We start from the raw sequence: 26,373 nt of genomic DNA on the forward strand, positions 1-26,373 counted from the left end.
CAACATGAATTGGCTCCAAAATTTGGAGCACAAGTATGCTGTAAAACAAATGTGCGTGTCTGTATTTTGGTGAGGAGCAGAGCTATCACAGAATATTCATGCTCCTGAAATTAATAATTTGCATGAGGTTATGTGCATAGAGGCTATTGCCATTTCAGATTATAGATGCATACAAATATGCAGAACATGACCTTTGATTCTTTTTCCCCACCGGTAGAAGATGGTTGGCAGCATAGTCTCTTTGGATTTGAGGGGAAGCTAGAATAGATATTACTCATTTCAGCTTTATGCCTCCTACTGCTTGGTATAGGTTGTCTGTTAGGTTCTTCATGTACAGCACATACTAGAATTTAGCTGATAGTTGGGCTGATAAAGAGGGCAGTGGTGGGGTTTCAGACCTTAAGTGGATATTTGTTGAAGATTCAGAAATTGAACTAAAACTTGGAGTTTGAATTCTTGTGTTAAAATGTGTGGCTTAACGTAAGAATTATATCAGTTACCATTTCTTATGCAAACCATGTTAATCTACCTTTGTAGAAGACAATGCATCATCATACAATAGGTGTTGGGCAGTGTAAGGCCTTCATGCCTTATAATTACATTATGGACCATGGCTAGAGTATTTATAATGTTCTTTAGCCCTTGTTGAGCTACAGAACACATTCAGCTACTGTCCATGGACAGTAAACCTGTTTAGGTAGTGTTGTAGACTCATTTTGATCATCTGATCATTCAGGTGATCAGCAAGAAGTGTAAAAAAACTAAGTATTTACCAAACTTTTATTTGAGCTGTTAGTTTAAAAAATTAAAAAGTCCATTTTTATTTTAAATCGATTTTTGTGGTTACTCAAGAATTAGTGACTTTTCAATGAGCTTGATAACACACTTAAGATGGCACTATTTCTAGTATTCTGGAGAAATTTTTAAAATTAACTATTTCCAGGGTAGTGCTCACAGAAGGTTTGCCATTGCCTTTTAGACTAGAAAGAAAACAGTTTCTTGTCTTGTTGAGGTCCCTCATAGAAATAATTACCAATATTGACAGGTCACTATTAAAAAAAATCTAACAGTGCTGTCAAACTCTTGTATATTTCACTGAGTATTTCTGCCCTCAAGTCAACAAGGCACCCTTGACTGCTAACAAGTGCTCTGCATATATTTAAAATTACATTTATTTAGACATATTGTCTTTGTGGATATATGTAAAACTATTATTGTATGTGAATATTTTATATATATGTAATATTGGAGTTATTTTAAATCATGGAAAGAGCAATAAAAGTTTAGTATTGAATTCAAATATATATTTAATTCATGAAAATCATCTAATATGTTTTAAAATACAATTTAAGCTGATTCTTACTCTCTAGAAAAGTGTTTATTATAGGTAAATTACACATTTTACTACTGAAGCATTAGAAATGCCATTAGTACAAATTTAAAGCATTGCAAAAACCAGTAGATAATGTTAATTTCATATACAGAAGCTAAATATATTTTGTACCTTTTTATTACTCACTTTCTTTTTAATTTTATTGACTTCTTTTATCTTAACTATATGTTCTTATGTGCTGCAATCCTAATGTACTGTAATGATATTAATATTTTATAGAATCCGTATTTATAGTTCTTTATTTAGAAACAATGCAGTAGGTCTGCAGATCTTTGAATCCTTCTGGAATGGTGCCCTCCAAATAATGATAAATTACTTGTGCAGTATGCCATTTGCTAATTATATCCATGATTTACTGCAGAGCAAGCCTTAAATCATTCATTTCAGTCTTGCGTAACAGTGCCATAAAATTTTTAGGTTTAAAAATGGTTTCCATGTGTATAATTTAAACAAATTTTTAAAGCGATTGTATACACAAAATATTGCAGCCATTTGTTTGTTACACTTTCTTTCTTTTTTTAAACTTGTACTTTTAATGATTACTGTGGTTGAAATCGTTATGCTTCATTTTCATAATCATAGCTTGTAATTTTACAAGTTTTTACATGTTACATTAAGAAAAAGATAGCCAATTGTGTATAGATAGTATGCATTCCTGAATTGCCCTAATGTTCTAGAAAATTATTTAAAAGATCTTAAAACTATAAATTATTCTTTCCTTAAAATATCATTAAAAGATAGTAACTGAAGGTGTTTTTCTTTGTTTTAAAAGAACAGATGTTGATTTATTGAACTGTTCCACAGATTGAAGCACAGATAACCTATATTATATATTTGTCTTTTTTATATGTATTTGCAGGGGAGAAACCTTACAAGTGTCCCCATTGTGACTATGCAGGCACTCAGTCTGCATCCCTCAAATACCACTTGGAACGGCACCACCGGGAGCGGCAGAATGGAGCTGGACCTCTTCCTGGACAGTCTCAAAGTCAGGAACACAAAGACGAAACATCAAGTAAAGGATCTCTGTTTATTAGACCAGATATACTGAGAGGTGCCTTCAAGGGTCTTCCTGGTATTGATTTCCGAAGTGGTATGGTCTCTCAGCAATGGACATCAGGAATGCTTTCTGCTGGAGATCAACAAGGACAAGCAGCTGGCATGTCTTCTGAGGTATCTTCAGAAAATATGAAAGGTTCTGACATATCTTCCAAAGGAACACACTTTTCTGAACTTGGCCGAGCATATCAGAGCATGGTTGGAAATGGTGTGAACTTCCAAGGGTCTTTGCAAGCTTTCATGGACAGCTTTGTCTTAAGTTCCTTAAAGAAAGAAAAAGAAATGAAGGATAAAGGCCTATCTGATTCACTTTCCACAAAAACTCTGGGCTCAGACAGTGGCGAGGATAAAATAATTACCAAGTCCTCACAAAGAAAAACAGAAAAGTCACAGTACGAGCCCCTTGACTTATCTGTGAGGCCAGATGCTGCCTCACTTCCAGGTTCATCTGTTACTGTTCAAGACAATATTGCTTGGCATGGCTGCTTATTTTGTTCCTTTACAACGTCATCTATGGAATTAATGGCTCTACATCTCCAAGCCAATCACTTAGGCAAAGCTAAGCGTAAAGATAATATTTTAGGAAACAGCAAAGATCAATTGAGGGAGGTTTCAGCATCAGCAAACAAAGTCAGTTTGCTCTCCTCTTCAGTGCAGTCCAGCAAAGAGGCAATAGTTTCAAATTTGATTAGCCAGCTGGACTCAGCTTCTGAAAAAATGACCCAAGGACACAATAAAGAAATGCTGGGAGAACAAAAGAATGCTGTCTGGCCCAGCCATATGGAATCTACATTTTGTAATTTTACAACAAACTTCTACAAGCACTTTGGTGTTTATCCTGGTGTAATTGGCACAGGAGCACAAAATTCTTGCACCAGTAACAAACCTGAAGTAAAATCACAATGTGAAGATGACCCAAATATTTTGCTCTCTGACTCTGTAAATAAAAGTGCTGCTGATGACCTGTCTGACATAGCTTCATCTGAGGACATGGAATCCTCCAAGGAAGAAAACATTGAAGATGAGGACATTGAAACAGAACACGATATTATGAACAAGCACTTGTCTGCCCTAAATAAAGAAAACAATGAAGGAGGTGACAGTTTGCAAATCGCAGTCACCTCACAACCAACACAAGGACTAATATCACGGTTGCCACAAACAACAGAAAAGCAGTGGCACAGCCAGAATCTTCTTTCCTCCCATGAAACTGCACAAGGTGTGATGAAACCTGAACAAGTACAGGGTCCACAGGTCCTTGAGAAGCAGATGAACATGTTGTCAGTTCTAAGAGCTTATAGCTCTGATGGCTTAGCAGCCTTTAATGGACTTGCAAGTAGCACAGCAAGTAGTGGATGTATCAAGAGACCTGACTTGTGTGGTAAGTTTTAGATCTTCTTTCAGACCATTTCAGAACACAAACCTGCAGAATCACTAAACTTCTCTCTAAACACGTTTCACCACATTTGTTAGTAAATGCAAAATTTAAAATACATGTTAAAAATCATTGAGCAAAATTCTACTATATTACATGTGCAGCTCCACGTAATTCGGTGAGCCTGTAGATGACAGCAGAATAACCTTCTATGTGCTGTCTAGAGTTGCATACACATATACAGTATTTTCTTTTTAAGCAATGATACTGTTTTTACATCAGAATAACAGCAAATATAGACTGTGCTAGTGGCATGTGCAGGGGACATTTACTACGTCCATTTATTCAACAGGGGGAAAGTTTAAAAAAATTGACATGGTAACTTGCAAACTTTTCAGTATTTGATATTATAAGAATTTAAGAAAAACACTGGATGTTTTGCCAAGCCAACCTTGTTTTCTCATACTTTTTTCTTTATATTGAATTAGGGCATATTAAACTCACACAACACTAACCAAATTAAATGCCAAGTGGATGGAATGCTCCTATTTGTAGTCAGGAACCCAGTGTTTGTTCCCTCTTACCCTCTTTGCCATTTTTGTGATTTGTTTTAATGTGAGACATATAGCTGTGATCTTCGATTATTTTCAGAGGTTAAATAACTATATTTTCAGAGATCTAGCTGGAGGTTATACAAGTTGTGAATATCCTAAATAGGACTATGAGAAAGAAAGAAAGAAAGAAAGAAAGAAAGAAAGAAAGAAAGAAAGAAAGAAAGAAAGAAAGAAAGAAAGAAAGAAAGAAAGAAAGAAAGAAAGAAAGAAAGAAAGAAAGAAAGAAAGAAAGAAAGAAATCTTATTTTCATTTATCTCCCTGATTTATTAAATAGGAGTTTTTGTTTCTCAATTCACTTTGCAATGTTTAGCAAGATAAAAGGAACAGAAGCCCAGATTAATAAAGTCAGGGCAAGTCTAAATTTAGGCCCAGATCCTGTAAACACGTGTAGCCTTTGCTTAACTTTAAGCAAGGCAGAACTCCTTTTGCTTCAATGGGACTAAATAGGCACTTAAAGTTATCGTACATGCACAAGTGTATGCTAGAACTCTTGGCCTTGGTAAATTTACTTTTTGCTGATTAACTAAAAGAGAACTCAATAGTTGGAAGTGTTTTCCATATTGCCAGAAATCACTAAATGGATTTCTGACAATTTGAAAAATATTGGCAGTTGCTTTTATGAAATTCATAAAGCCCCACTTGCCATGTTTTTTATTTCTATGTCATGATAAATTCAAAGTTTCATAGTCTTAGAACAAGCCAAAGAAATCGTAATTTAAAAAATAACAAAATTAAGATGCTCCAAACTTTCTCCAGCTCCTTAATTTAGTTGCAGTGCTAAAAACATGTATTTTGCCCTTTCCTACTACCTACAGGAGTGTGCTTAGCAGCAAGAATCCAGCCACCAGAAAACATTTAACAAAACAAAAAAAAACCCTAATATTTTTGAAATGAGGTAATATTATTTCTATTACATTTTCCATTTTCAATCAATTCAGTAGGCATATTATGAGTTATAGAGAGCGTAAAGACTAACTCCCAATCTCTGCCCAGTGATCCTGCATTTAACTTGAAGCATAAGGAAATAAAACACAACATAAGCTTGTCTGTTCTATTTTGCAAGCTATTTTTGTACTAAAAATGCAATACACAAGTCCTCTTTTCTCCCCTCTCCAAAAATAGCATTTTAAAATTCTTAGCTGACATTTCTACTGTGTATTTGCAGAACATGACTAAAATGCTGAATATTTTAATATATTATTTAAAACATCTATATACCTCTTAACAAAAAAGGACCCGGATCAACAAGCCCAGTGGTGATAATTACTTATTTATTTGGTTAGATTAGATACCACCCAATAACGACTTCTGTCTTGTGTTTTCATTTTCTCTGACATTTTGTACTCTGAAATCGTACTCCATCTGTGAGTGTTAGCATGGGGAGTCTCACCTGATGCTTCTGAACTTGCAGATTAGCCAGCAGGAGCCTTCTGTGAATTTATTAGTTCCAGCCTTCCCACTGCATGAAAACTACCACTTCAGTAATGGACCCTCTCTTTTTGTTTTACTGTTCCAGAGATCAGAAAGCTAGAGGCAGAGAACCAAATCTGTTATCACTGTGTCACTCTTGTGCTCAGGCATGTGTTTTGTATTTAGGGAGCCCACAGAGATTGTACAAAGTTGTCCCCCTCCCACATTTGATGATAAGTCCATTGTTAACCATGAGGCCACCAGGAACATTGTAGGAGAGAGAGCTTAATGAGGACATTTCTTTGATTCAGTCCTTGCACAACTGCCTATCCTTCTGTGATTGCTGAGACAGTCAGAACAGATTTTTTCTAATAACAGAAATAAAATAATATATTTATCTGAATTACTTAAGATCACTTCTTCCAATGTTACACTTGTTCAGTTGGATTATTGGATTCATGAAAACAGCTTTAGTTTTCATTGATCTATGAGGCCATCCCTAACTTTTATCATATTTTGCTTTGAAATAATGTCTTTGTGGTTAAAGTATAGGTGTAAGCATCTGAAAATCTCGTATTTTTTATTCTTCATTCTGCCACCAGTTTGCTAGGTGACTTTGGCAAGTCACTTAATCTGGTTCTGCCTCAGTTTTCTCCTCTAGCAAATGAATATTATGATGTGAAGCAAAATTCATTCATGATTGCAAAATGCTTTCAGATACCTGAATGGAAGAGATTACAAAAATGTAAAGTATTATTATTTGAAGTATTATTCAGAATATTTACATTTTCCACATCAACATGTTCATTCAATAAAACACTTAAGGACATTTTTAGTATTTCCCCTTACTTATATGGCTGGATTGGGAGCAGAAGAGAGGAAGGCATAGCCATATTTTTAATGCAGCTAGAACTATTTCTAATTGCTTCTGACCTTCTTTAACTTAACTGAATTTAGCTTTGGAATCTTAGTAAATATTTCCATGAACTGAATTAGCTGGTCTATAATGCGTCATATTATTTAGGAATGTGGGCATGCTTGTACATCTAGCAACTGATTTGTAGCACCCCGTTTAGTTGTTGATAGTATTCATTTCACTTTGGGAAGGTATAAAGACTGATGATTTTGAGTCATTAAAAGACTTCCGACTATTAAGGTTTATTCTCTCAGGTTATCCATATTTTTGCACCTTGAAAAATGGGTTTCCATGTGGATGATATGTACCTATTCTATGACAAAGACTAGACAACCAGTGTTTCTTTCCCTTTAGTCCTCACCCATCTATCTACTTTCCCCCTATTTTTTAATTTTCTTGTCATAACATTGTTCTGCCTCCTGTTCTGAGACACTAATTTATACTAGACTTGACAAGATTTATTTTATTACACAATTCCATTTTATATTTTTTGCTTGGTGTCTGAAATGACAATAGGTCAGGAAGGGATGTTCTCTCCTGCCCCCCCCCCCCCCCATGTTGCATTCTAGGAAGTATTTTTAATCTCATTCTTCTGAAGCATCAGGGTTGACTTCTGTTGGAGATAGGATTCTGGGTGGGTCACTGCTCTGAGGTAGTCCTGGGGATTCTCTGTCCCTCAGGTGCTTACTCCTATGGGCAGTGGGTGAAGGTAGGCCTGGGAGAGGCAAGACCCCACCTTGAGCCCCCTGGAGCACCACGGGGAGATAGGGCAGCATACAGCCTAAGCCTCCCCTGGCTCAGACCATGGAGAGGACAGGTGGCATGTGTCCCCAGCCTCCCTGGCCCTGGAGCACAGGGAGGGCAGACGCGTGGGGACAGCAACACTCTGTACGCCTACAGTAGGTGTTCTAGGAGTGGAGTATAGGTGAGGCCAGGCTGGCAGTTTGGAAAAGCAATGCCTTCCCCTGCCTATTATACCTGCCTTACCTGATTACTCCCATACTCAGACTCTAATAAAAGGTAATATGTTGGGTTGGGAAGGAATTTTCCCCCAGCCAGATTGATAGTGATTTTTTCTTTTTACTTTCCTCTGCAGTGTGTATGTGAGAGTCACTGGCCAAGATGATCTAGATAGATCTCACTTAATCATTTCCCTATTACTGGAAGGGCCTCAGACCCTGGTATGCCTCAGTGCTTCCTATTCTCTGTCTGTGGCACAGATTCTAATCTTCTCTGGGCTGGAATACTTTAGTCTAATTTTTGTTGGGTTAGTGAAGGGTGGTGTTTGTAGCCTGACATTTACAGGAGGTCAGACTAGATCATTTGGTGGTTTGTCCTGGAGTTAAACTCTGTGACTCTTTCTGTTTATGCTTGCACTGTATTTAAGCTTTCAAAGAACAGCTAGTAGTCTTCCACACTATTGGACAGAGACGATACTTAGCATCAGTTGGCTGTTTAATGATCTAGTGGTATAGAATTTACACATATCAGTGTTCTGAAAAGTCAGTTTTATGTTATTCTGATAAATCTATTTCCCCAAGGTCTCACATTCCACTCCATTTGGTGCTGTCTCCCCTGCACTGGCTCCAACTTATCATCTTTTTTGCCTCTGTGTGAAAACTGGACAGATCTTTTCTTTTTTATGTAAAAAGTTATTTTAGTTCTGAATTTGCAAAATATAGAGCACCTTGAACTCCCATTGAAGTCAGGAGGTGCCCCACACAGAATTGGTCACTACAAGAGCAGTATTTTAACTTTTCTCAAACAATTTTAGAGTGTGAGCAGAAAGAAGTGGGTTGGGAGAAGAGGAAGATAGTTTGTGTCTTATTATTGCTTTATTGACACATAATTATTGCAATTTACCTTGATGTTTTAGACTAAATGTCCATTCCTCAATAGTCAAAACCAAAAGGTTTTAACACTGACTATACCTTCAAAACGGTATAGTGATATAATTAATAAATATAGTACACACAATGGTTGCTTTAATTGTTGTTCTTGTGATAGCTGCAACTTAATCCTTATTGTGATTCTTTTGTACAATTAAACTTGTTTTAGACAGAAACAAAAAAATTCAAAAAGTTTTAACATTTTGGACAGCCGTGAGCAATAAAAGTTTGGTTTTGGTTCAGGAAATTGTAGTGTGCACGTCCATTTGCAGTATCTTGTAATGCATTTAATTTAGTGCAAGGTACCACAAAAATTTGCTTGGCGCTGCAGTGTTAAAAGTAACCAGAGACCGAGTATTCTTTTCTTCTTTAGCCATTATAAAAAACATATAAAGGATTTGTTCTGGCTTCTTTATGAGTTGGAGAGTTTTTGAAACTATTTAAATAACTTTTTAGTAAAGCCTTTTCAGACATGATTCTGATCTCAGAATTAGGTCTTAGACAAATGTGTCTCCACTGACATTTCTGAATTTACTTTTGATTTACCCCAGCATAAGTGAGTTCAGAACCTGGACCTTCAGTAGTAGGTTTCAGCTGCATTTATGGATGATGCATTGCCATTTGCTTGACAATATCACACCAAACTCATATGGCTTTCTTCCTTTTTTTAATTAACTGGGAATGCCAGTGATCCAGTGAAGTTTGCGCTGCTGGATAACGGGGCTGGTCTGTGAATAGCATTGTATTTGCCAAATGGTTCACTAGTCATTTCAGCACAAACAAATGGATGGTGTCTGTAAGTCTGCAAACACTGTTGACATTTAGCCTTGTTTATGTTACTTTCCTCTTGCTGCATATTTTTGGCTTGAAAAGCTACTGTCTGAATCAACAGTGACTTCTTAAGCAGAAGCTAAGGACCCAGTGTTGTGTTCGTTATCCTCAGTCAGTGGGACTGTTTGCAGGATTAAGAATAGCAGGATTAGGTTTGATGTCTGCTTGGCATTACATTTCATTGTTTTATTCATATTATTTAATTTTTATCATATTGTGTAACCTTAGTACCCAATTTAGTAATAAGATGGACATTCATGTTTGATGTGCATTTTCAATGTCTTTTTTCATATTATGGCATCATCTTCCACCTACCCTTTCACTCATCTGCACTATAAATAATTCACCCCTAAAATATGTAATTATTGTTTAAAGGTTTTGAGGGGCCTCTTTTTTCCAGTAGAAGTCAAGGACATTAAGTATTTCATTGGACTGGTTCTGAAAGGGGAACAGGTGTTTGCAAAAGAAGGCTTTGTCTGCAGTAGTTTAAGCAATGGAAGACCACATTCACCAGTGCAAATCCCGAGTGTAGAAAGGCATAGTCACAATAATAATATGAGAGTTGTATGACTTTACCCTGAGTTTCAACTCCTGAACAAGGTGTCTTACGGTACTTAAAATGTCCAGGTTTAATTTAAACGGCAATTATTGGATATTTTTGGCAATTACATAAATCTAGAGACTAGAATGATCCAAAAAGGTTAGAGCTGTTCACAGACCTTCCCAAAGTTAGAAGATATTCTGGTTTTGGTTTTTTGGTTCAGGTTCATATCTTCTGAGATCTGCTATATGTACAATTAATTCTTTATATGAGGATGACTTTAAAACAATTTGTTTATGTTATGTTCTTATGACTAAAACAATTTGGTCTGGAAGCAATTATAATTTTATTTTACTGGCTTTTCGAAACAGCCAAATCTTCTTTGAAATCTCAGTAATTTAGAACATTCTCTTGCAGGTGAGGCCTTGTTATTTACAATACTGCAAAGCTGGAATTACTGGTATTTTTTTTTTCTCTGATGTTCCTAGATAATTATAGTACCTGGGATAAATTTAATTATGTGTGGTTTGTTAATTATTTCAGCAAAAGAAAATGTTATATACCTATGTTTATTATATTCTTAAGTGATAGCATTAATATATGTATGCACAACACACTTACAATGTATAACAAATCATCATCGAAACCTCAGAATAGAGGTTTATAATATGTTTGGTTATTTATGCATTTAGCAGGCTTAAGAATGGATTTTAGTATAAGTGAAAATTCCTTTAAAATTGTTAAGGTTATTTATTGTCACTTCTACTTGAGTTTTTAATGGGCCTGTATTTTGTAATGCATTTGCAGGGAAAAATTATAGTAGTTATCTTTCTTCATATTCTTTAAGCAATATTTCCAGTTTAACATATTGTGCCAGGTTTTCTAATATTAACCAAGAAATGACAGTAAAATTCAATGAACAGCACTCTGACACCCACAATTTTAAACCTATGATTGAAGCAAAATGTGTAAACTTCTACTGGGTTATCATGTGCTTTGGAATAGAGTATTGTTGGAAGTAATTAGAAAATATATTAAGGTTCTTGGTAATGAAGGCATGTAAGTTTTAATAATTGTTGCTTTCTGAATAAGTGTCACACTATATCTTTAAATGTATATGGAGTTACAAGTTAGGTCACTTCTGAATGGAATGTAAAACAATACTAAAAATGCTTCAGTAACTTATCGCAGTGTGCTAATAAAAAAGCTGTTAACCATTAGTGCAGTTTTGAGTCATTTTGTTAATTTAGTGTACAACATAACTTTAAGAAATTGGTTTATCTGTTGGATGATTAATAGAACCCACCATTTCTATGCTTAAGAGGCAAATTCCACAAAGCAACTTGTTGCATATTTAATACATAAACTTAAAGAAAAGGCCAATTTTTAAGTGATGAGTTGGCAAGATTTCCCCTTTCAGTGGTTTATCATTAGAACAATGCAATGTTTGGTTAAATATATAAACATTGCATTCACATTTGGCCCTTCTGTGAGAGAGGATATTCAGGGATATGGGGCATAATTCTCTTTTTTATTACACTGGTGTAAATTAGGAGTAATTCCACTGAAGTTGGTGGAGTTACTCAAGAGTAGCACTGGTGTAAGAAAGAGGAAAATCAGGTTCATAAACTTTCTATATATATTAGCGGGCTGCAACTTTGAGCAGGGCAGTGTACTATATTTGTGGCAATTGCTTTCAGTCCTGCTGTTGAAGTCACTGGGAATTTGGCCTCAGTGAGGACTACAAACTCAGGCTCTTTATGTACAATTAGTATAGTTAAATATTCTGTGTGTACCAGTCTATACCAATCACCCTTCTTATTTAATCTTGTTTGTCCTTCAATAGGAATAATAATTTATTAATAAGCATCTCAAATTGTGCAATTGTAAAGTATTTAGTTAGCTAGTTAAGTCTGTGGTGGATGCAGGTCAACACAAAGAGAATGTAGTAAAAGTCTTTAACCGGACTGCCATAGACGCGTATGAGATCCTATTCAGGAAGCAAAGAATTTAAAGCACAGGATCACAAGTGAGCAATACATAGGTCTGATACCACAAACACTGGATGTAGATCCAATAGAATAAAGGGTATACTGCTCATAGTAGGTATAAGGCCTGGTAAGAGTTGGAAGAACTGGGCCCCAAATGGAAGACTATTTTTATTTGAGTTAGGTACAAGAGACAAATATTACCAAGTCTCTCTCTCTCTCTCTCCCTCCATATATATATGGAGGGAGAGAGAGAGAGATTCTTCTCCCAGTGGTACTTTTCATTTATGTACCAAAACCGTGAGTCAGGACCTGACATTTTAGTGTTATGTGTTGCACTGAAAAAAATCTTTAGTTGAGCAGTGAGACAATTATTTTATTTGGGAATAGCTAGAAATAATACAGCATTTTTGAGATAACTGTAACATTTAGTCATACTCAGTTGAGATTGTTCTTCCTTTTATTTGTATAACACTTCTCCAAAAAAGGAGGCGGGGGGAGTAGAGGCGTTGATGAACCTACTCGACCCCCACAAAGGTTTGGTCTTATATTGTGTGATACTACTGGGTGTCACATGCTTGAATTTCTATGCATTGATCTGACAATGTACTCCTTATTGTTCTGTGGGTAATACAACTAAAGAGAAAAATTCTTTGCAATACAATGGAACATTTGTCTGCACAGCATAACCTAAGGTCCAGAACATCAAATCTAAGAAGTTGTAATTATGCAGCTGCAGTCACACCACTCTAGTGAAGGCTGTGTCAGCACTTGTATTATAAAAGAAATCCTGTTTTCTCAAGGGTTGATGAGTCATACATAGAAAAGAAACATTTCTCAGTAAACAATTGTTTTGGTTTTTCCAAAGCAATACTAGGTATGGACCTTTGTACTAATGTTTGCAAGATATGGCTGCATCTCTTGGTTTATGCCAGTAGCCATCTCTGCAATTTGTGCAATGCTAAATTTGGAAAGGATCTTTCACTTCCCGTAGCAAAACAGTAGACTACTGGTTAGCTTCTGGGAGAATTTCAATCCCTGTGTATTTTGTTATTCTCAAAATGTAAACCGGACTAATAAAAGCCAATGTGAGACTTCTGTGCTTGGTTAGAGCAGCAATTGTAGGAGTAAAAGATGCCATCCAGACCACCTCAACTGTACAACTGAGGATTCTGACAGGGTTCTCAAGAGCATGGGTTAAAAAAGAGGCAATTGCATGGTCTTTATCTTCATAGTGAACCTGAGGAGAAAAGGACCAAAAATCATGCTCATAGACCTCACCCATCACTACTGTGCTAGGTTGGCTTGGTAGGAAAAGTTTTTTTTCAATCTGCCATCATCAGTGTCTATTTGATTTATATACTCTGGTCTGGACACTCTTCCCTACAACTCTCCTGTTGCACTTTTCTGAATTTAGCATTCCCTGAAGATGGATCTTTCATGATAACAGCAACCTTTGGTACCTTTTAATTCAGCAGCACACTCACTGGTAATAAATAAATGGGAATACGGGTTATTTACAACACCAGAGTGAGGGAGGAAAATAACTCTGCATGATACAAGAAACAAGATAAAAGAAATATTCTTAACACTAAAAACACAGATCATGGACTGGAGGCTTTCCAGACACATGAGCCTACAGAAGGTGATAGATCAGTATGCTGGACATCAAACAGTGCCTTAGGATTTTCCCCTGTAATAAGATTCTGCTGACAGGACTATACGCTTTTAAAAATAGGTGTTTCTGAACTTCAACCCCAACTTCAGTGATTTATACTCAGACCCTAACTCCTCACAGCATCCTCATAGTGAAATATAGGCAAATGAGCGTCTTTAAACAGATCTTCTGTAATCTACATTGTGTTTTTCTGGGGGCATATTTTATAGTCGTTCCTGCATAGCCCATCCATTGTTTTGTGGTCAGACCAACTGTGAAATAGAATGTTGTGTATCAAAATGGAAATTGTCTCTCACTAAAGAGAAAAAACAAAACCTAAAGGGGTCTATGAATCTGATAAAAAGGTGACGTGAAAACTCCCAAGTCTCCAGCTCCCACCTGAGTTTGTGTCTTATGATTAAATCCAAGAATTTGGATCTCAGGAGTGCCTTAACTTGTACCAGATGGTAACAGCCTCCAATCCCTATTCTGGGCATTACCAAAATGATCCATTCCTCTGGCAATGTCCTCAGTCCACTTGGTATGCCAAGGCTGGACTGGCTATAGAGCCCAGGGATTCCTCTGCCAAAGGGAAATCATCAACTGCTCATGCAGGGCAACTTTACAGACACTTTATGCCACCAGATTAGCATAAATAGGACGTTTATTAGTGCCAATGATCTAGCCCACCATATTTTCATTCCTGTTTAATTAATGTGTTCCCCATTCCCAGCATCCTCTCCTTTTCACTTTTGACCTTATCTTCAATATTCTATTGTATTCCTAACACTAACTGTGAGTCTTGGGTGACCGAAATAGGTCTTTCAAAGTTCTATGGCTGTTAAGCACAAGCTATAGGTTCTAATGGATGAAGTGTCTGCTGAAAAGTTTTATTGGTAGTGAGTTCAAATCATGCTATGGCTGTAGTTTAAAATGTCTATTTCCTGCTTGCCATCAGATTTCATCTAATCTAAATCAATTAGTTCTTTCTGCTTTTTCCAAAGCCATTTGATCCAGAACATTTCATATGTTTAATAAGGGAAGTTAGGGGAAAAAAACAAACACATTTTAACTTTGGAAAGATATGACATTTATCAAAGCAAACACATGAAAAGGTTTCTGCATTGAAATGGAAAAATTAAAGACCAAAGTCAGACTTACTTTGGGCCCTCTCCGATACACAGCTGCCATTTATATGGATTTATGAACCATAGGAGAGGGGACCATATAAATCCTATTTGAATCTTATTTAACTTGACCATTTGTATTACTAACCATTTTCTAATCTCTTGGCTTTCTTTGTTTTTTAAATTCCTTTACATCTTCCTGGAAAATGATTGATGGTTGAACGTGCCAGATTCAGGCCTTGAGACTGAAGTTTGCAATTATTCCACTGCATGGGTAAAATGATGACAACAGCAGTGCAAACCTGCCTATACTGCCCACTAGTATGCCTCACATCTGTCCTTGCAGGGACCATAATAAAGGGACTTGATAGTTCAGACTTCCATTGTAATTTCATTCCTCATCTCTCTGTTGAGAATAGGAGGGAGGGCAATTTTTACCAACTGTAGGCTTGCTTGTTTTTTCTGAGAACACCTATGCACCTTCCACCAAACTCATTACATGAGGGCTATCAAGCAGCCATCAGATGACAATACCTGAAGGTCACAGCACTGGATTCAAGCCAGCAACACAGAGGTGAAAGGCTCTATATCCCATTACCAATCCCCTATGGGGAGAGCACTTTGAAAACAAAAGGGTTTATTGGGTTTGTCAATAATCGTTATATAACTCTACATTGGGAAGGGAAATATTAACATAGAGAAGCTTTCCCAAAGGATTTAGGTGGGAATCCCATTAACATGACGACTCCCTCTTTATTTACGGAAATGATTGACAGCAGGATAAGGTCAGAACATGAAAACCAAGCCATAGATGCTGTCTGTGGGAATTTGGTGTTTTATACATAACAGACCCATTGCTGCTTGCAGATGGGATCTCAGCAGTATTGTCATCCCTTTTTTGGAAGTTTGGAGGATCCTTATAATAATGGGGACACCCTTAACTAGAGAAGGAAAGAGATGGTCTTGGCTATGTCTACACTGCATCACTATTTTGGGATGCCGGAGATATCACAAAAATAGCTATCCCACGTCTTAACAGCAAGCCCATTATTTCGAAATATAATGGGCTCACTTTTCCAACATCCCTGTAAACCTCATTCTACAAGGAGTAAGGGGTGTTTTGGAATAGCAATTTATTTCAAAATAAGTGCTGTGTGGACAGTGCCAAATTATGAAATAAGCTATTTTGAAATATACTTGAAATAAGCGGTGCAATTTGCATAGCTCAAAGTGTGTAGCTCATCTCGAGCTATGGCTGCAGTGTGGATGCACTCCTTGGCTGTGTCTACATTGGCCCCTATTCCATAATAGGGATGCTAATGTAGCACTTTGGAATAGGCAAATCCGCGGGGGATTTAAATATCCCCCGTGGGATTTGAATTTTCATGGCTGACGCTTTTTTCCGGCTTGTAGATAAGCCGGAGAAAAGCGCCAGTCTGGACGCGATCCTCCGGAAAATAAGCTCTTTTCCAGAGGATCTCTTGAAAGTAGGAATAAGAGATCCTCCGGAAAAGAGCTTATTTTCCGGAGGATCGTGTCCAGACTGGCGCTTTTCTCCGGCTTATCTACAAGCCAGAAAAAAGCGTCAGCCATGAAACTGCAAATCCCGCGGGGGATATTTAAATCCCCCACAGATTTGCCTATTTCAAAGTGCTACATTAGCATCCCTATTATGGAATAGGAGCCAATGTAGACGTAGCCCTTATGTACAGACTGGAGAGTTCTATTAAGGAGGTTTTGGTTACTTGAGAGATTTATAGGAGAGGAAGAGGGAGGAGCATTTAGCTTTGCACTTATAAGCAGGGATGAGGAGTGTTTGGACTAACTTCTAATTGATTGATCTTCACATTTCTGTCCATGTAAGCAAGGGCCTTATATTGCTATGATATGATTTTTGTGTGTCAAATCAATTCTTCCTCCTTTTGTGTGTTCTCTGACTACAATGTTATATGATTTGTATATAGCAGGATCAGAACCCACAGCTAATCAAGGAGGGAGTGAGCAATGTCTTTCCAGTAACGTTGTGTTTCTATTTGTACATTGAGTGGCCAGAATCAGCCATGAGGGCTAGGTGGCAGCTTCTGGTGACTGTCCAAGTGTTATCCCCATATCAGTAGTTTAGGATACCTACCAGCTCAATCTGTCTTTTACTTCTCTATCCCATAGAACCAAAAAGCATTCACTGTGCTAGCAAAACTGTGAGAAGGAATGAAAAACCATTTTTTTACTGGATTTATAAAAAAAAAAGCAAAAGAAAAAAATCTGTGTGCTTTCAACTTCACATTTGAGAGTATTATTTAAAATCACTTTAATTATGGCAGAAAGCATTTCTTTCATACACTGCTCTCTCTTGCCCAACTTGAAAATTGGACCCAGAAGCCTAGGTCTAGGAAAAAATACAAAATAAATATTCCATGTCTGGGGGACCTCGTGCCTCAGCACTGAGCCATGCTAGCAGCTTCGTAGCCAAGGTTCTGGCTTCTTGTCTAGTAAGGACATGCTCCAATATCCACGTAAGTCATCATATACTGAGATCGGTGTGGTTTAGATCAGGTCCTACAAGCCTTCACATGCGTGCAAACATTCCCTTTCTCGGGAAACTTTTCTGAAATATCTCACATGTGGTCTCTACTCAGGAGAATTTAAGGGTTGTAGGAAAGAGACAATTTGAGGTTCAATGGAAAATGCATTTTGAGAGATGAGTTTTTCACTTTTGTCAGTTGGTTTCATTCATTAGTGAGAATTAGTGCACAGGGTTCACTTTTTAAAAGTTTGAGACTATAATTTTGGGGACATCAGAAGCTGAATTTCTGAAAACTGAAACCTTGGGAGATGAAATACAGCTTGTGGTTGCCCTTACAGAGTGCACAACTCCCACCGTGGAGCTTGTAAACACCGGGAGACATAAAACTCCTGTTTAAGGAACTTAGGAGCTCCAGTTGTAAGATTCTAGAATGTCTGTTTCTGTAGCACAGAATTCTGCACTGACTCTTTATGTAACTCAGTTCTATGCAGACCTTCCTAAGGAAAAGAGAATGAGTGCTGAGCTGTCTGTGTATATGGGAATCTGCTGAGAAACGGTGATATCCTATCTCCTGGCAACCTTTCAGGAGTGATGTGCCCCAGTGTACCCTCCTGCCCTGGGCTCTCCTGTTGCTCTCCTGCCCTGGACTCCCAGGCAGGGGGTGGCAGTGCAACTCCTGTGTCTCACCTCCCTGGAGCACAGGGGGACGATAGGGTGGATAAGGCAGCATCCGCATTCCTGTGGGGAGGGGAAGAGCAGCACGCACATGCTTCCCTGCAAGATGGATCCTGCGTGGAGCCTCAGGGCTTCTTTCCCTCCTCCCCCACAGGAAGCCAGTGCTGGCTCCCATCTTGCAGGAGGCACGATACTGGATCCCCAGGACAGGCTCCCCATTGTGGGTGAGGGGGAGCCCATTCATTGCATGTGCCACTGAAAATCATCTTGTATGCCACATATGGCATGCCGATCCTGTCCTGGAATTTGATCCTCTGTCTCTGGCACTGCAAAGCTAATTAGTTGTAAGGTAAAATAGAAACCTTACAACTTAGTAAGTTAATAATAGCTCAGTGGTTTGAGCATTGGCTTGCTAAACCCAGGGTTGTGAGTTCAATCCTTGCAGAGGCAATTTGGGGCAAAAATTCATCAGGGATGGTACTTGGTCCTGCTGTGAAGGCAGGGGACTGGACTTGATGACCTTGCAAGGTCCCTTCCAGTTCTAGGAGATAGGCAATCTCCATTATAAACAAAGCCCATTAGAGTCAAGGGGAAAGCTTTGGATCAGGCCTACATTCTGCACAGAAATAACCCCATAAGAACTCTGTACTTCCAAACTCTAAAAGTTTAATGTCAGGAAACTTGGATTTGTCATTCCACAAACCTATTCCGAACATTCATGTGCAGCTTTAACTCTAATTTTTCTTCCTTTAAAGCATTTCAGACTTTTGTTCTAATAAAAAAATCTGTCTCATTATAGGTAGGCTAACATTCTAACCTTAGAAAACTAAAAAAAATAACAAATAGTCTTGTAGCATCTTAGAGACTAACATAATGCATAGATGGCATCATGAGCTTTTGTGAGCACTTCTTCAATGGGTTGTGCCCACAAAAGCTCATGATACCATCTACAAATTATGTTAGTCTCTTAGGCTACGTCTAGACTGCAAGCCTCTTTCGAAAGAGGCTTTTTCGAAAGATACTTTAGTCAGGACTGCAATCAGTACTTTCAAAAAAGCAAGCCGCTTTTTCGAAAGAGAGCACCAGGCAGTCTGGATGCTCTCTTTCGAAAAAGCCCTGCTTGCATTCAAGAACGCCTTTTTTTGAAAGAGCACTTTCGAAAAAACGCGTTCTTCCTCGTGAAATGAGGAGTACCACCGTTGAAAGAAAAACCACGTTCTTTTGATTTCATTTTGAAAGAACGTGGCCGTAGTCTAGACGCAGGTGAAGTTTTTTTTGAAAAAAGGCTACTTTTTTCGAAAAAACCCTGCAGTCTAGACACAGCCTAAGGTGCTGCAACACTATTAGTTATTTTTAAAGTATTTTTAGTTACAGACTAATATGGCTCTGAAATTTCCAACCTTACTGTGGCTAAATGTTTTCCCATTATTTCTTTGTTTAGGATGTTAACAGAATTTTAACAGGTATAGAATTTTAACTAGGGTCAGGCAGTTAACTTTTCTATAAGTTTTATTTTTTCTCTGAAAAGGGGGAAATTTTGCCTATTCCCCGTTGTATGTTTCATGACTTCTTTTTTGTAACTTCTATTCATTATGGCTGTCACTTTTCATGCCAATACTTTTGGTTTGAGTTGTTGGAATAGGGACATTGTGGGAGCACACCAATGTCAAAGGTTGTTACATGAATGATAATTAACATTAACAAATTGATTATGCGTTTAGATGTCCAGAATCCAGGAACAAACTGAACTTGTTCATTTTCATTTCAACCTCAGAATATCCAACCATTTCAGAGAACTTATGTATGGGATGTTCTTCAATATAATATTTGCATAAAGGACAAAACTATGAATTTAAAAGGGCAACAGCTAATGAGAATTGGTGAATTTTTTGGCTTCTGACTTGCATGATGCTTCATTTATAGTATCAGTCACAGTTTCAGCCAAGGAGAAGAAAGAATAGATTAGTTGTATGTTAATATTTATAGACCTTGCTCTCATTTTGTCAGCCTCTGACTGAAAGACTGAGTCATGTGAGATTGGAGATTGTATTTTAAGGTCCTGAAGAACCATTTCACATGTGACCAATTACCTCTGTCAGAGAAGAGAGAGCTAGGTCCCACCTCGGTGGGTGGGATTTGAACTCATGCTTTCAGAGGTCAATAACAGGGATTTTAGACCTTTGTGCCTGTCAGTCCCTTATAGCCAGACCTTTTCTGTTAAAACTGTTTAAATTACAAACCAGTAATAAAAGGATCATATGTGTTTCTCACTGAACAGGTTCTTTAAGGCTATTATGATAATTAAAAACATATGGTGCCTACACGAGTCAGAGGGAAACCACAGATGTACAAATTAGGTATTATATAAGGATTTTTTTTTGCCCTTTTAAAACCCTCAACCCAAAGAAGTTTAAAGAGTCAAAGATACTTTTTTTTTTAGATTATAGGTAGCATATATTTTTAGAATAATTAAACATGTAAACTTATTTTCTTATACATAATCAGAATAAATTCTAATACAGGGAAGAAAAATACCCCAGTATCATAAGACTGTAGTATTTATGGAAGGAATAAGGAAATACTTTGTTTCATAAAAGTTATTGGAGATCATGAAACCTTTTGCATTTTTTATGATGTTTTCCTGCACAGACATAGAGGGTTGTATTTATTAAATATTGAATTCAATTGAAATTGGACTGATGCAACCAAAGAAGGACATTTCTTAGTATTCCATTTATTTCCTTTAAAAAAGGGAAATATCCTAATATTGATTACATTTCAAATAATCGTTTGTTTTAATTTAAAAATATAGAATTGATTTGGAGAAGGTGATAAACACAGCTAATTAAACAATTCAAAAATGGGGATTTATAATGATTCTTTTGTTAAGTCAATGCTTTAGTGAGGCTAACTTACAATAAACGTAGAAATGTGCTGAACTGTCTATGTCTAATGGGTTATTTGCCATTTGCTAGCATTGCAACCATTCATTGGTTTGTTGGCTCTTGCTGCAAAAGGTGAAAATCTATTATTCCTTACATCTCCCATAAAAGGGTACATCCCTATACATATCTGCAGCTCAACAACTGTACCCATTCCTTTTAAGTCAGTTGGCTATAGCTTTCATTTGTTAGACATAAAAGTGCATCATTTTAGAGTCTTGAGCCTGTGGAGATGATATTTTGATTAGGATTCAAAATTTCTGACCAGTCTGTTTCTCTAACTGGCAGATGCGAATACCTTGAAACTCTGGGGAAGTTTGGATCCATAACCAGACTTTGTCACTCGGGCCCTTTTCTTAGTGACAGTGTTTCAGAACTGTCATCACGATAATCTGGTAGGTTGAGTCTGGCAGGTAGTGCAGATCAGAAGACATGTAAGATGTTACGTCAGGGCCACCAGCTTCTTCATTTCTCCTACTTTTGTTTTCTTTCTTACTCATGAAAAGAAGCCTCCACTCCTAGGTCTCTGTCCCCAGATGTTTGTTGCTTTCAGTTTTCATCCATTTTTAAAGATGAAAAAATTGTTGTATTTCAACTGCTTCTTGCTCCAATACTTAGAGCAACACCTTCATCAGCACTGATCCCATGTAATGTCTCTGCTAGTGGGGATAAGGATTCCTGAGTTTTAATCCCAGCTCTGTCTCTGACTCACTGTATGCCTTTGATCTAGTCTCTTGAACTCTCAATTTCCCCAGGAGTAAAATATGGGTAAGAAAATCTCCCTTCTTCATAGAGACTCTTTGTGTACATTGCACTGTGACTATAACAATATTTTGTACAGTAAAGTGCATCCTTTCCTGTTAGCTCATTTGCATGGGTTCATCCCTGCATGTGTGTGGAGTACAATTGGCATGAGTGGTCTCTGCAGGAGCCCATATCATATAGCTTGTTGCAGGTTTGGGCTTTAAGTATTATCAGCATCAATCCAAAGGTAGCATCAGCGAAGGAGCCTTTTGGCATAGTATGACTAGCACTTGTCTCTCTCACAACCTGCTACAAGGTTGTATTGCGATCACTCGCCTAACCCTATAAACTGTTTACTGTGCCTGTGCCTGTGCCAGTCAGTGTTTCAGTGGGATTAAAATCAATACACCAAGATGACACATTATGCCTGGGGATGCAAAGTCTCATCTCCTATTGGAGTCTATGGGAAATGCACTTGTCTGTCCAAGGGCAATAGTTTGGCCGCAGAAACCTAACGTGAAGTGATTTAAAGGCAAATCCCTTACAGTTCTAAGGGATGCTGCCTTGTCCATATTTGTGTTTTGGTTCATTATCATGTGGGGGCTTTGGCCTTTCCTTTAACAGAATGCAGGCAATTAGACATTTTTACAAAAAAATTGCAAAAGTACACAAAGCAAAAGCTTTTCATAGAGAGGGGGGCAAAAAGCCTCCAACTAGTAGTTGGAGGTTTTAAGAGGGATAGCTGAGCAGGCATTTGCGAAGACAAGCTTTTCTTTTATAGAGTGAGTGATAGCAAGCTCACAGTGTTATTTCGTATGTAGGTATTACCATTTTAACTTTTACTGAGGTAAAATAACACCTTGTCAGTCAGTGTAAGTACCAATCACAAAATGAATTAATTGTAATAACTGTTGTCAACAGAACAAAAGACTTGTTGCTTTCCTAAGCAGATTTCAGTGCTACTGATAACTATATACAGAATTTCCCATTGGGTTTATTCCATGTACTCAGTCAGAACATAATTTCATCTGTCTTTTGCTGCACTTTGTTGTAAAGAGCTAAGAAATGGAGTTAAAAACCTATATTTTTATCATATCATTAAGTATACCTTTTCCTTTGCTTATGAATGTCTTCTAAAAACACATTTTTCTCCACAGCTAATTTATTAAAGAACAAAGAAGCTTATACTATACTGTTGAATCTATTTATTCATCTTAACCCATGATGTACAATTATTCTCAGCGAAAGGATAGGGGTTTATTTTTTTGCCTCACAAAAGGATTTATTAAACGTTTACTTTGTAACAAATCATTTTTATCCAGAATGTACAGTGCTGCACCAACTGACATGTGAAAATATAAAATACAGAATTAGCCAAGAACAGCAAAAATCTTCATTCTTGTGCTTAACACAAATGTATTCAAGTTATGTTTTGAAAAAACAAAACAAAATAAAAACCCCAAACAAACAAACAAACAAAATCCTCCTAATTAACTAATTTCACAAATGAGCTTCAGTACGGAAGGAACTGGTGCCAGTATGCTATACAAATTTTACATGGCTATTTACCTTAATAATCAGAAATACTGTGGCATCTTCTCTATATTTTATTCCAGAGTTTATGTATTTTCTTAAAGAAACACACACTATTATTAAAGAGGGGTAGATTTACAGGCAATAGTAAAGTAGCAAACTCACATAAATTAATTAGAATTTGCCCCAAAATAGGAATCAAATGTCCATTGTGTACATTTATGAATATATTTTATTTTTTAAAATGTAGGTTCACATTTTTTCTTTTACAAGACTATCAGTATGCTTCAGTATTTCCTGCTTTCTGCTGAAACCAGAAACACAAATGCAGCTATACCATAAAGAAACCTATTTATCAATAGTTTTTCTCCTGACATAACCCAGGAAACAGGAAAATCTCATGACAAAGTCTGTACTTATAATATATCCTGTCAAATTTTTTTATCAAAATGGTTGAGACTTTAGATATTTATTGAAACAGACCTTCAAAACATTTTGCTCCTCACCTGTCCTTAATCAAACAGGGCAGAAATAGCTCTCCTCCTCTTGGGCAAATCATAAATACAGGCACTTTCTTGGTAGGATGAAAACATCCTTAAACCTGAAGTAAGTAAATGAGGTAGCTCTGCAACATTTCTATATCCATTACTTCAACTGCTGGGCTGGTAGAAGGACTATGCTCCTCATGCATCCAATATACAAGCTCTGTAGCCACGAAGCTGCATAATTACAAATCCTTGGACCATGCCACTGGCATGCTCTAATCCCTCTTCACATTGTTAAATCTACCAGAGACAGAGCTAAGTCCAGATTCCTAACACATAATGAGTCTTCCTATAAGCCCACTTCCTCCCACAATAATAGTTCTGCCATTTGAGCCTCCCTTATGCTTCTGGGTGGATTTCATTCTATGTTACCTTGTGTTATCTTCTCTTGGCAAATCTTTCATAGTGGCTCAGTAACTTAATGCATCAAGAGCACTGCCATGAATGGTCAATTGCTTGGCCTGTTTGTTATTGATCATTTAAATAGTCACACTTTCAGCTGGTGTTATCATCTTGTTTGGGGATTGTCTCTATCATATGCTATCAACATGGCATCTCTTTCTTAGCAGAAAAATATGGAATGACAGTAGTGAGAGATAGAGAAGACCTGTAACTTCATTGCATGAATGCCTTGTAAGGATTGGATACAGTCGAATATAAGCTACAGCACATTTATTCTCTGCTGTTTTCTTGGATTTGTTTAAGTAAATACTGCTGAGTCTGTTTAAATAGGTTGTCATGATCTTACCATACTGGTTGAACCTCTCTAGTCTAGCACCCTTGGCACTTGGCAGGTGCCGGACCAGAGAATTTGCCAAACCACAGGAGGTCACTATTGTTTATCAGCATTACCAACATTTCCACTGCTTACTGGGCTCTTAGACGACATTTAGGGATAAATTAGAGCTAAATAACAGCACAGAACACTGAGAGCCTGGACTGGTGGCTGTAAACAAACTTTATTTGACCATGATAAGTAAACATCCAGCTAACTAAAATCATGCCGTACCACAGATATTGCCAGACCAGAGAGTGCCAGAGTAGAGAGGTTCAGCCTGTAGCAGAGGATAATGGAATATCCACTACAATGTTATTTAAACAGCCCTTGAAGTCTGTGTTGAGGTTGCTGTTGTATGAATACACCAGGAAGTGGGAATAAAAGTGCAGGGAATTCTTCTATTCCTTTGCCCAGGAATGCAGCAGGCAGTCAGAATCAGGGAGTTGGGTGGGCTAACATGGACAGAGACCTACCTGCACAAGAAATGAGGCTGGATGTGGTGGGACATATGACCATGCACACCAATTCAATTGCTGTCAGCTGAAGCATGGTAATTAGTGGATTGCATGCTACAGGCTTTTAGTGTACAGTACGTACGTTGTGCTCAAGAGTGACTCACACAGCTTCCTGCATACGTTGTCTGCCACTGTCAGAAGAGTACCTGCACCTACCACTTTACCACTCTAATATGACACTTTTGCTCAGAGCAGCAACCATGACTTTAATAATATAGTTTTAGAACAGAGAACTACAATATGTGAAAGACCTGGGCAGGCATTTCTGTTACTCTGATGCGGTAGTGAAAATGGTGAGACTTTCCAGTCATCTCCCACTTCCCAGATCTTACCCTTCTAGGTTGGAGTTGTCTGTTTTGTTACTAACATTTCTCATTGATTGGAGTCAATGGAAAGATTTTGATTGACGTCAGTGGACTTTGGACTAGGCCCAAAGGTTACGATGCCCTTTACCAGTCCCAAGAACTCTTACAAATCAAGCAGTTACTTTCACCAGTACTTTTTATATTGTGTAACTTTGATATGTTTTTTCTTCTATTGTTCCCTTGAGACTGAGTAACATTAATGAAAGAGACAAGGTAGATGAGATATCTTTTACCAGACCAATTTCTGTTGGTGAAAGGGACAAGCCTTTGAGCTTTACAGAGCTGTGAGAGAGTTTTCTGAAGTTCCAGAGTTTGTGCCTTCCTCCCACAGACCACAGCAAATGATAATATCAGTGACGTTCCACAAATGTTGGAAATTGTTCTAGTTCAGATATTTTCATGCCAGCCTTTGTTTTGAACTTTTAACAACATACAGTACAATAAACAAGACTGCAACATTCAAAAGGGCTCGAGACTCATGGCAGATTTTGTTTTGTAAATGGCTGTTCTTGGGTTTGTTTCTTAGCCATAGCCTTCTTCATCTGCTTCTTCTTGGGAGATTAACCAGAACTTCTAGCTTAAAACCTTGTTCCTTCCATCAATAGAAGTTGGTCCAATAAAAAAAACACCTCACTTTTTATTAATATGAAATTTAAATATCGGACGTAGGTCTGTTCCCAGGATCTAGGCTCTAAAATAAATATTCTGTAATTTAATTCCCTGGTACTCTGTTACTTTTAGCATGAAAATATTTCAGTATATGGAAACAAAAGTATTACATATTTGTTCCCTACAGGATCAATATTTTGCCTTTTTTTAAAAAAATGCTAATTATTAACGTCTCTTTCTTTTTGTGGCACAAAGGCGTATTAGCTTGCTATATTATAAATATGAGTGCATTTTTTTAAATCAAAGGTTCTTTATAAAATGGCTAAGTACAAAATCTGAAAA

At 37.4% G+C, this 26,373-nt stretch overlaps 1 protein-coding gene across 17 annotated transcripts in view; it reads left to right on the forward strand.

The window, feature by feature from the left end:
* The window catches only part of ZNF536 (zinc finger protein 536), a 456,239-nt gene that overhangs the window by 292,398 nt on the left and 137,468 nt on the right, over positions 1-26,373 (forward strand). For all 17 annotated transcript variants that reach the window (XM_089781485.1, XM_075940166.2, XM_089781479.1 and 14 more), the window contains one exon: positions 2,253-3,833. In XM_089781485.1, coding sequence (XP_089637611.1) covers positions 2,253-3,833 — 1,581 coding nt within the window. The remainder of the gene's footprint in view (positions 1-2,252; positions 3,834-26,373) is intronic.

Source organism: Pelodiscus sinensis, chromosome 12 (genome assembly GCF_052426305.1).
Source record: "Pelodiscus sinensis isolate ZL-2025 chromosome 12, ASM5242630v1, whole genome shotgun sequence".
Lineage (NCBI taxonomy): Eukaryota > Metazoa > Chordata > Testudines > Trionychidae > Pelodiscus > Pelodiscus sinensis.